At 41.4% G+C, this 11,418-nt stretch overlaps 1 protein-coding gene across 1 annotated transcript in view; it reads left to right on the forward strand.

The window, feature by feature from the left end:
- Nucleotides 1-11,194, forward strand: part of LOC311188426 (cytidine monophosphate-N-acetylneuraminic acid hydroxylase) — a gene marked incomplete at its 3' end in the record, with an annotated part of 58,422 nt that extends 47,228 nt beyond the window's left edge. Inside the window, exons 12-15 of the mRNA XM_084259525.1 lie at nt 855-971; nt 7,020-7,135; nt 10,265-10,359; nt 11,124-11,194. Coding sequence (XP_084115651.1) covers nt 855-971; nt 7,020-7,135; nt 10,265-10,359; nt 11,124-11,194 — 399 coding nt within the window. The remainder of the gene's footprint in view (nt 1-854; nt 972-7,019; nt 7,136-10,264; nt 10,360-11,123) is intronic.
- Nucleotides 11,195-11,418: the final 224 nt, after the last annotated feature.

The following is an 11,418-nucleotide window of genomic DNA, read 5'->3' on the forward strand; positions in this document are numbered from 1 at the left end:
TCCAAATATTTTTTTAGGAAATTGATTTTGAAATCCAAAGACTTCAGAAATACTGGTCTGAATGATATTTCCAGTTGAACAATTAATATAAAAAAGAGAAAACATTTGGAATTTTTAGGGAAACTACATCTGTCTAGCTGCTGTTTGATGATGAGAAACATGCTACATTTTATTTATTCCTTACCTTGCAAATTTATAATTGCATTTGATATCTCATTACTAGTAGTACTTAAGATAACGCTAACCTCTTCTGTGTTATAAATTTGTCTGTAGAGCTAGGGTGGTACATGTCACCCCTTTATAGGTGTACTGGCTTCATTTACCCTCCCCGAAAAATCCTCTGCTAATGACCCAGCCCCTTCCTCCCCTTACCCTCTCCCCCAGAGCCAGTTCCCTCTGGTAACCAGTACATTTTTCATGGTGTCTAAGAATTATTTTTGCTGTGTTTTGCCAGTTTGTTTTCTTTGCTTATTTGTAGTCCACGAATAGGTGAAACCATCCAGTATCTGTCTTTTACTTTCTGACTTCACTTAATATAATCAGCTCAAGATCTGTCCATTTTGTCCCAAAAGACACTGTTTCATCTTCCTTCTCCGTGAATTTGATTGAAGTTAGTGATATGGGGCAGTCTTGCTAGTGTGGAGGACTAGGATTTGAGTGTCATCACTTCAGGAGGGTGGAATGAAAGGAGGGGAAGGGATGGGGGACAAAGACAGAGTAGAGATTCGTTTCTATATAAATTCCAATTTTTTGCTGTCACTTAAGGGCCTTGGGGTCTTGCACACTGGAGAGCTTTTTAAAGACCTTGGCCACAGATTGATAGACTTCTTCCCTTTTCCCATGTTCATTTGCAGATTATTGAGACTGATGAGGACTTTAACCCCATTCCTGAAGGATACGACTATTTGGTTGACTTTCTGGATTTATCTTTCCCAAAAAAAAGACCAAGCCGAGACCATCCCTATGAGGAAGTAAGTGACAGCACAGTGGATGTGCTCCTCCCCCTGCTCTTCCTCCTGTGTTCCCCTCCCTTCTTTCCCTGCCTCTCCCTGTCCTCTTTACCCTCCTTCCCTCTCCTCGTCTTCCCCCTCCTCCTGCCTTCCCATCCTTACTTCCTTTCATTTTAAATAAACTTTCTATCTTAGAATAACTTCATATTTACAAATAAATCGCAAGGAGAGGATAGAGAATGTAGTTAACATCTTTCATCACTATGGCACCTTTGTCACAATGAGCCAGTGTTGAAACCTAAATCTTAACCCAAAGTCCATACAGGCTGCTTTTTGAGTCATTTGCAAAAATTGGCTTCTCTTCCTGCTTACTTCTAAACAGATGCCCCTCCGCAGCTGTTACTAGAACAAGCATTGACCTCTGCCCTTCTATCCTTTCTCTCCATGCAGTCTCTTCCCAGGTGAAATCCCAGGTGACTCTGTAAAGGGAGTTTAGTCAACATGAAGCGAGCTTGTTTCCACTTTAGTAGTATTTTTGTGCAAGTCCAATAATATAATATATGTGAGCATTGCATGGTAATTTTCAAATCTCTACGAATGTGTGAATCATTAAATCTGGACAATATATAGTCAGCCCTTAAACTTATTACATGTATCATATAAATATGTGATGCCAAACTTATAGAGACTTAGATGCCTCTTTTGTAATAAATGTATCTTTAAACTACATTTTGCTCATTTGACTTGTATTTTTATGTTCAGAAAAGTACTTACCATTGTAAAGAATACTATGCTGCAACTTCAGCAAGACCAATAATTCACTACCTACTTTATGGGTTTAAATAAACTATTTTCACATAGTCCCTATGTGAAGCATCAATCTGAAGTGAAATGGAGCTGTTAAATGTATTACTTTATTTAACAAACACTGACATAGTTTGTTGTGAGCCGGATGCAATTTTAAAATACTTTATAAATATCATTATGTCACTTAATCAGAGGTAACTGTTAAGGTGGAGAAAATTCTCTACCAGTAGATTAAATGAGGTGCCCAAGGTCATGTAGCCAGTAAATTGTGGCGCAGGGGGTGAACCTCAAGTAGTCTGGCCCCAAAGTCTGTATTTTCCCACTGTTGTTGTTTTAAGTCTGAACTTATAAAAACTATAAAATGAGCTATCTGTTAGCCTTGAAGGAGATTCATCTTTGGAATTCTTAAAATAACAGTTTAAACCATTCAATTGAAAACATCACTTTTACACAACTTTTCAGAAAATAAACCATGGGGTGCCTCATCACACGCACCTGGACATGAGGGTCTGTGAAGTGGCTCTCAGAGCTGTACTCTCCCAGGAGTTAGTGAGATTTCCACATGTGGAGTTTGCTTACAGCGCCATGCCTGTCCTGAGAAGAGAAGCATATCTTCTTGCCCCCTGTAACCTACTCCTGTTGCCTTTTTTTTTTTTTTTGCATTAATTGCCTTTCAAACTCATAAGTAATTTTTCTATCTTAAGATAGAAAATAAAAAGACTTTATGTCTTTCCTAGGGTTCTGGTAGCTCTCCACCTTCCTGATCCAATCTGGATGGGCTCCTCTAGCTCTGCTGCAGATCTGTCACCATGAGTCATCTCTTCCAGACCCACCCCGTGTCTTCACCTTCTTGCCTTTACTCTTCTGTGGGACTTTCTGCTTAACTCATTGCCAAAGAAAGGGTGCACCGAACGAAGCTTTTAAGCACTTTTATATCTCATGTCACTTGAAGGTTTTCTAGAGACACCTGAAGGCATTGCTCCTTTGGTTCTGGTTGCATGCAGCTTTGCTTACTCCAGGCTGATCTTTCTTTGTAGGTGACTTAGAATTTTTATTTACCAAAAAAAAAAAAAAAAAAAAAAAAGGTTTTTCAAGCTGATTGAGGAGTCTCTGCACCTGTGAAGAATTGTTTGTCCACTAGGTTTTACTAGAAAACAGGGCTCACACAAACTAGGTCAATTCTTGTAACTAGGTGAGCTGGTTGGGAACTGTATTGCATGGAAAGTAAATGCCAAGTTGATATCATCAGTAATGAAACATGTTTCCAGTTCTCTAATTCAAAGAAAAAGGAATAAAATTCTTCTTTAAATTATACAAATAAATTTATGCAAATAAATAAATTCATGATTAATACAAATTATTACTGTTTTTCCATATTATTATATCATGGACAGAAAAATACAAACACAATTTAGCTCTGCTCACAAAGTGCAATTTAACATTGTTGCAGTCATGGTCAGCTAAAATGAAATGTTTTCCTTGAATTCAAAAAAACGCACAAAAGAGTATCATTTCAAAAAGAACACCGTAAAATTATGTTAATCTCCAGTAGTGCATTTAAAGCAGGAAGTTGCTCAGTCTGCTGCTTGGACTCTGCTGCTTGGATCAGAAAGTTCCTGCAGTGTGCTGCTTGCTCACAGTAGTGGCTATGGCTACTACTTCCTGAACAATAAAACTGACCCCCTTCCTGAACAATAAAGCATGCTTATGTGATGAATGGAGTGACACGTTTCCTCATACAAACTGTGTAAAACCTTACGGAGCTCAGATTTTTAGGACCTATCCCACTGAGCCCACTGGTGTGACAATTAAATCTCTCTCTCCACCTCTCTGCATGCCATCTGATTTCTCTGGGAAATTGCCATAACACTTTTGGTTCCCTGACTGGGAATCCAGCCACACTGACCACTTTGGCCACCGGTCTGGTGTTGGGGCTGTGCCTAGTGATTCTCCCTTGAGTGAACGAGGTGGTGCACCAGCCGCACCACATCAGGTCCTCCTTCCTGAGGTGAGCAGAGCTGGGGCAGCACCTTTATACCTTACCCGGACTCCCAGAGAGAGGTGGAAAGACAGACCCCATCAGGACTTCTGGATAAGGTAAGGCCCTGGGCCCTGGTTCTAGTTTAGTTCATCTCAACAGATAGGAGAGCCTGATAACCTCTCATGCCCCCTTGCAGGGCCAGGTAGAGTTTCCTGATGGGTGGAATGCATAACTTCTGTTTGTGTGTGTGTGTGTGTGTGCACGTGTAATGGTCCCACGGTTATGGGATCTGACTGGTCTTGTTCTGTGGTTCCGTGACGACATCATAAGGCCTGTCGGTGACCTTTTTCGAAGGCTCCGGCCCAGGGCTTATATGGGCTCACCACAAGCTAAGATGCGTCTGAAAATCCCACAAGGGATGCAGCCAGACAAGAATGTGATTGTTCCCCCCTCCCGTTTTGTCGCAGCATCGAACACAATGGAAGTGACTCAAAAAGAAACTCCATTGGGGTAGCCCTCACAGCCGAACTCTGGGTCCTCATCCGCACCTTTCAACTGGCAAAAGACCTCTCAGTTATAGATTCTCGCTATGTGTTTACCACCATGCACGTGCATGGGACATTTTAGATGCAAGAGGGAAAGAGCTAAAGTCCTTCACTTGCTAGAAGCAGCCTTGTGTCCAGCCAAAGTGCAGTCATTCACTGCCAGGGACATCAAACAGGAAAACTTCCTGCAGCGTGCTGCTTGCCTGCAGAAGTAGCTATGGCTACCTCGACCCCCGCCCCCTTCCCAAACAATAAAGATTGCTTATGCTATGACAATGGGGTGACAAGTTTCCTCATACAAACTGTATAAAACCTTAATCTTCCTGCAGTTTGGAGCTCAGACTTTTGGGAACTAGCCCACTGAGCCCGCAGGTATGACAATTAAATCTCTCTCCACCCCTCTGCGTGCCATCTGATTTCTCTGGGAAATTGCCGTAACACATTCAGTCCTATGTAGAAAATTCTTGAGTTCCATCAGTTAGCATGAGTCAAGAGCTATATGTGTATTTCCAGATTACTATACTAGGTATGGCTCCCTCCCTCCCTCCCTGTCCCCTACCAGTTCCAGATGCCATCCATACCTTAGACTTTGAAAGGAGGAAAAAAATTCGGTGAGAGCACTATAAAGGGAGGCACTTACTCATCATCTCAGGGATTCCAGTATTCATCTGGCAACAGAAACTGAAAGAGCAAAACAGAAACTTAACAACAGAAACTCAAAAATCCAAGTACAAATCAAGTTCCCCAAACCAAGGAAAGATAACAGCAGAGGGATCGAAACCTGGTGTCACTGCCTCATGCGAAAACATGTAAGAGGCTGCCGGTTACCTTGGAGCTTCCAGACTGCATTGTCGGTGCTCCCAGAGGGCTTTAATCATCAAAGAGAGTGTTTCCCAAATGAGACCTTCCTTAGTTGGAAACCAGAACCTTGTCATTCACAAGCATCAAACAAATCCAGAAATTCAAATGACAAACATGCCCCAAACAAATAGTGTAGACAAAAATTCTCAGTAGCAATCCCTTTCAAAGGGGATAAGAGCTCTTTAAATTTTCTGATCCAAACCTTACAAAATCCATTCACTCCAAAACTCCATGAGGGCTACACTCATAATCAACAGTTATTTCTCAATCATGAGGCTTCATTTGGCTTAGTTGGTCTTAACCCCCCAGGTAAGAATTTTCTAATTAGAGCAATTAATGAACCATTGTTGGCCACATCCTGAGTTGTAGGTCTGATGATCTTCAGACCTACAAGCCAGCAGATATCAGGAAATGGTCACAAATAAAAGCCCAGAGTCATAGAATTTAACATGCTAACAAAGAATCACACAAACTGAAAAGCAAAAATCTCAGGAGATCAAAAGGAAAGAATCAAGCTTCTGAGTTCCAGACATCATTATAGAAACCTTAGATCTCAGATGGAAAAAAGAGAGGTTCCTTTACCACAGGCCTCAGATGGACATGATCTTGAATCTTGAAAGCCTAGAAGGTTGCCATGTGGTTTCAAACATCATCTTGAGAGTCCATAGAAAGCAAAGAAACAAAACTGCTTACTTCCATGCAGAAAGATACCCATAAAATAAAACCTCTGAACTAGTGACTGGAAATGAATTGCACACATATACATAAAGTCTCCATAAGTCAAAGCCAGTTTTTCTAATCTAAGAATATCTGAAACAAAGAGATTCACAAACACACTAAACAAAAACCATGTTTGCACTTAGGGTAGTCAGTGCTGTGGGGAAGCTTCCCCATAGGGCTCCTTGGATGGCTTTTTCCAAGTCAGGAAACCAAATTTGTAACTGCACAACCCACGGGGTCTGAGAGACCCCAAATTGTAAAGGGTAAAGCCTGTTTTGCATATTCTGAGGGTCCAGCTATCTGTATACACAAAAGCAAAGAAAGCAGATACTTTGTATGCACAAGAATATCTTTAATCAATGGGAAAATTCAAAGGCTATAGAGAGAAGAAAGGATTTCAAATAACCAATTTATGATCAAACTCCAAAATTACCCATCCCCTATGGGCAAATGCCCAGCCAAATAGGCTCAGCCCAAAGTGGGGCAGTGGAGGCCCAAAAACTGGCCACAAGTGTAAGATACTTTCTGTTGGGGAACCCCAAGAGGGGGTTGGCAAGTCCTAGAGAACTGGGAAGAGATACCCAAAATTCAAAATGTATCATATATCCACCATGATATATGATAACACATATATCACATGATAACACATGCCATTGTCTCTGCTAAATGGCTAAAGTCCCAGGAGCAGCCTCTCCACATGTGTCCCTCATGTGTCCTGCCAAGTGTCTCTCCTTCAAGTGTCTCCCTCCTCCTTTGTGCCACCTCAAGTTATGTATCTACCTTGCTCCTTCCCAGCTGCCCCCATTCCAGAAGTCTGGTTCATGGTGCACTGGGAATTGTAATCCAAGGTTGGGGAAATGGTGTCTCTTCAGTGTGCTGAGGTTCTGCTCCCCCTTTCATAGAGATGCAGTTGTACCCAATCCAGCAGTCTGTCTCTGTTCTCAGCTACTGTGTGCCCTCAGCTCCCGAGTCATTTCCTGTTTTCCTTCCTCGGTTTCTGCTGAACTCAGGGCCTTGATAACTACTCCATTGTACTTTCCTCTATGACCCCCTAGCCTCCCTGCCATCACAGGCAGCTTCTTCTCCCAGGGACATGAAGGCTGATACTCTGTGCTGGCTGGGTCAGCTCTGCTAGTTGTTGCTTATCTGTTTCAGATTCGGAGCCGGGTTGATGTCATCAGGCACGTGGTGAAGAACGGTCTCCTCTGGGATGATCTGTATATAGGATTCCAAACCAGGCTGCAGCGGGATCCTGACATATACCATCATCTGTAAGTCTGATGCCAGGGTGCAAAGGAAATCATCCTGTATATACCTCTGGGCTCATGTAGGCTGGCAAATAATGAGCAAACATCAGACAAGTTGATAAGAGAAAAAAATCAAAAAGAAGCTTAATAATGTACATACCACCTATATACATGGGAGAGACCCCAGCATGACTGAGTAGCTTACTCATGTGGTCTCAGATGCCATTCTTAAATAGCTATTTAAGAGGAGGTTGGGGTTGGGCCTCCCCGGTGGCGCAGCGGTTGAGCGCTGGGTTGCGAAGCTGCCCGCGGCCTCTGCAGCGCCGGTTCGATCCCCGGCTGCTCCCCGGCCACCCGGAAGAGGGTCCCACATGGCGCGCAGACCTCTCCTGCCGCCCGCTGCTCCCCTCAGCAGTGTACTTGGGTCCTTCTGCCTGCTCTGCTCCCTGCTCTGCTCCCCGCTCTGGCTCTGGTGAATTCTCTCACCCTCCCGCGCTTCTGACTGTACCCAGTGCATGTATAAACAAAAACAAACAAACCAGCAAACAAATAAATAAAGCATGCCTCTATTAAAAAAAAAAAAAAAGAGGAGGTTGGGGGAAAAAAAGAGGTCATTTAGGGAGTTTATTGAGAAAGGTACATTAGACAAAGCTATGCAGATTAATTTTGCCTTCTCCACTGAAAGCTCAAGTCTTCCCTGAAGATTAAGGGAGACACCCTTGAGGAAGAGAGGTTTTGGTTTGATTTTTTAATACATCTACATGTCTTTCACAGATCCTCTGCCTCCACCCAGTCTTCAGAGCCCCTCCCATGAAATAAATCTGAAATCTGAAATCATGAAATATGGCCAAACAGATATATTTTTGAGATGGCAGATTTCTGCTTCCCCACATGGAAAACCCCTATCATACCTTAGGCCCCTAAATTGGCTGCATGGATATATAAGTAGATTCAGTGACCAATTACGCCCCAAATCCTGATGGATATGTGAGATTCCACCATTAGTGTTTCCTTCCTTTGCTAGCACACTGAAAAATAAATTTGGTTAGGAAGTAATATTTTAAAGAGTCGTCATTTGTGCATCCCTTCTGTGAGTGATTTTTGGAATAGAAAAGGAAAGGACATTGAGAAATGGGAAAAGCGTGTTTGCCAAGGCAAGAATGAAGAGGGCTGGCAAGATGTCGTTGTGGAACACAATCATTTCCCATGCAGTATTTTTACCTGTGTCTGCTCTGAGCTTGAATTTGGTGGGAATCAATTTGATTAATGAGAATCACTCACTGAATTCCTGCCTGTCTGCCCTTTAAAATCATGTGAATCTCTTCTTGCCAAACTGTATACAGCTTTACGATTGTATTACGATACATATTCATATTTACAAAATAATCAGCATGAGGGAGAGGACTTCCCTGTCACTATCACTGATTCTGCAACAATCAGATTTTTAAATCAGCAAACCTCTACCTCAAGCTTGCAAGTACAGGCATGATTTATGATTTCTTTTTTTATTTATTTCTTTTTGAATATTTTTAAATCATCAAAAAATTTAAAGAATGGAGAAGTATATAAAATAAAAAGTAAACAACCCCCCAGTGTTCCCTTAAAAGCCTGTCTGTTTCCTGCCTCTCCCTCCACTCACTCTCCAGGATAACCCTTAATAACAACTCAGTGTGTATCCTCCAAGGCCTGTTTCTGGGTATATCCACATTTCTCTAAATACAGTTGTTCTTAGAAAAATGTCCCATATTGTTGGGGAAAGGCGCTAGAGGTGGTTATTGCTGCTGTTTTTTAATGTAATCCTGAAGTTTATGTTCTGTAACTTGCATTTTTCACTCATCAGTCTATCTCTGGCATCCCGCCATGTTGGGATATTAGGTCAGCCTTAAACAGTATGTATTAATTTTGCAGTTTAAAAAAGTTTTTTTTGTGTTTTTTTTTTTTTTACTGAATTAGCATTGTATTATAACATTATGTAAGTTTCAGGTGTTCACTGTTGAGAATCAGCATGTGCACTGCCTGCGTTGGGTCACTGCTGAAAGTCCACCCTGTCCCTCATCACACTATTGTCCCTTCCTCCCCAGTATACCCTCCCCCGCCTCCTTCCCCCCTCTAACCACAAATTTTCAGCCTCAAACACATTAACAACTATGGAAGAGTCCACCTCCTTTCCATTTTCAAAGCACATGCTTTCTTGTTCTGGAAAAAAAAAGGAATGTAGCAACTTTGGGGACAGCTCTAGAGATTGTCTTAAAAAAAAAAAAGTTTCCATCTTGGAAATTTTTAGGATGTGGATATTACATACTATTTTATTGTATTGTTTTGATAACAAAGGTCGTTTTGTGGGGGATGCCATAATGAGTCTTGGGGAGCACTCATGGCCCAGTGTATGTTTATTGCTCTTGGAATAGGATTTATGAATTTATTAAACATTTCTGGTTAAAAAATAACATTTCTACTATAGGAAATTCTAAAATACAAAGAAACAAACCCAAAAAACAAAACCAACACAACTAATCTCACCACCCAAAGAGAGCAATTTATATTTTGGCATCTATTTAATCTTTATCTTTCTATTTACAAACACACACAAATGCACTTTTTTATAAAAATAGGGGAATACTGCACATACTTTTGTACTTGTTTACTGAACAATCATCAACCGACCTTTCCATTGTTTCTAACTTTTCACCATTTGAAACAATGATTTGGTAAATAAACACTGGGTGTGTTTTGTGCATTTTCACAGTAATGTCCTCAGGATGAGTCCAGAGGAAGGGAGTTGCTGGACCCTACAGCACACAAAGTGTTGGCCTTCAGTGCACTTTGCAAACCTATCTTGAGGAGACCAGTTTCACCTTCCCAGAAGTAACAGGAGAGCAGGACCCTCTCCACCCCCACCTTTATCAGGACCTAATGATCTTGTGCACAGAATCTACATCTACATCTTCAAACATGAGAATGCCTTAAAATAAGGCACATCACAGTAAAGTAAAAATAAGACACAGTTGTCCTGTTTTAAGGGACTGTATTCAGCACTAAGTGAACAGCTGAAACAGCACAGAAACAACTTCTTAAGGAGAGCTGAGGACCAGGTAGCAAACAAGGGGCATGGAAGTTTCCCAAACATGTTTCTCTGCCTTATCTCTCTTACAGGTTTTGGAATCATTTTCAAATAAAACTCCCCCTAACACCACCCAACTGGAAATCCTTCCTGATGCGCTGCGATAGCTCAGAACTGAATTTTCCAGGTAAGGCATTCTGCAGATGTGGGAGTCACTACACCCCATCATATTCTCTTTGGCATCTAAATTAAGCAGGTGCCTGTGCCTGTCAGAAAACCTAATTTAGAGGGGAATGATAGAGGTTAACAATACAAGAACATTCGAGTTTAAAAATAAGTAAAGTGAGTGAGGAGTACCTCCAGCCCAAAGTTCCTAGAATGGTTGATCTAGTTGAGGTGAACACACAGCCACTGAATAAACAGAATAAAAATTATTCTAGGTGGTCAGTATGCTGAGCTAAATCCTAAACACATGAAAGAAAAAAAAAAAACAGCAACAAAAGCTGAAGGGAGAAAAACTAAAAGCAGAGAGAGATGGGAAGTATCACCTCTCCATTCCAACAGACTCATTTTTAGACTGATTCGTTTGGCACACATGAGCTTTGCCATTCCTTCCTGGCACTCAGGGTGTGCCTCTATTTAGTGAATTCCCAAACCTGTTTCCACACACTTGTTATTGAAAGCTTACATGCTATTACTGCAAAGATAGTAAATTCCCTGACTTACACATTTATATAATCGTTTATTCCACATACAGCTGTCCCATCACATTGTAATATAGTAACCTATTGTCTCTTCCAGTCAGTAAGCTCTGAAATTTTTTAAAAATTGACACTCTTGCCCATGTGCCCCTAATACTTATCAAAATGCCCAGTGTACAATTTTATTCATAATAGGCATTCAAGGAAGGAGGAATAAGTGAATTTCTGTCTCTTTTGTCTCCTCTGTCAGTGTGCTTACCTCCTAACCAGACTCCCTTGTCCTTACCTCTAAAATCAGGGCTCTACATAGAACTTTTTTAGTCATGAAGTACTTTGCCCCTTACTATCGTCTAGCACCAGGCTTTGCACTATATATTCTAAGTTTTTTTTTCTTTCCTAAGTTTATTTTTTAAAGATTTATTTATTTATACAAGAACCGGGGTACAGGCCAGATGCACAGGAGGGTGAGAGGATTCACCAGAGACAGAGTGGGGAAGCAGAACAGGCAGACTGACACAATGTACTGCTGAGGGGTACAGTGGGGG

This window comes from Talpa europaea, assembly GCF_964194135.1.
Source record: "Talpa europaea genome assembly, chromosome: 2".
Classification (NCBI taxonomy): Eukaryota; Metazoa; Chordata; class Mammalia; order Eulipotyphla; family Talpidae; genus Talpa; species Talpa europaea.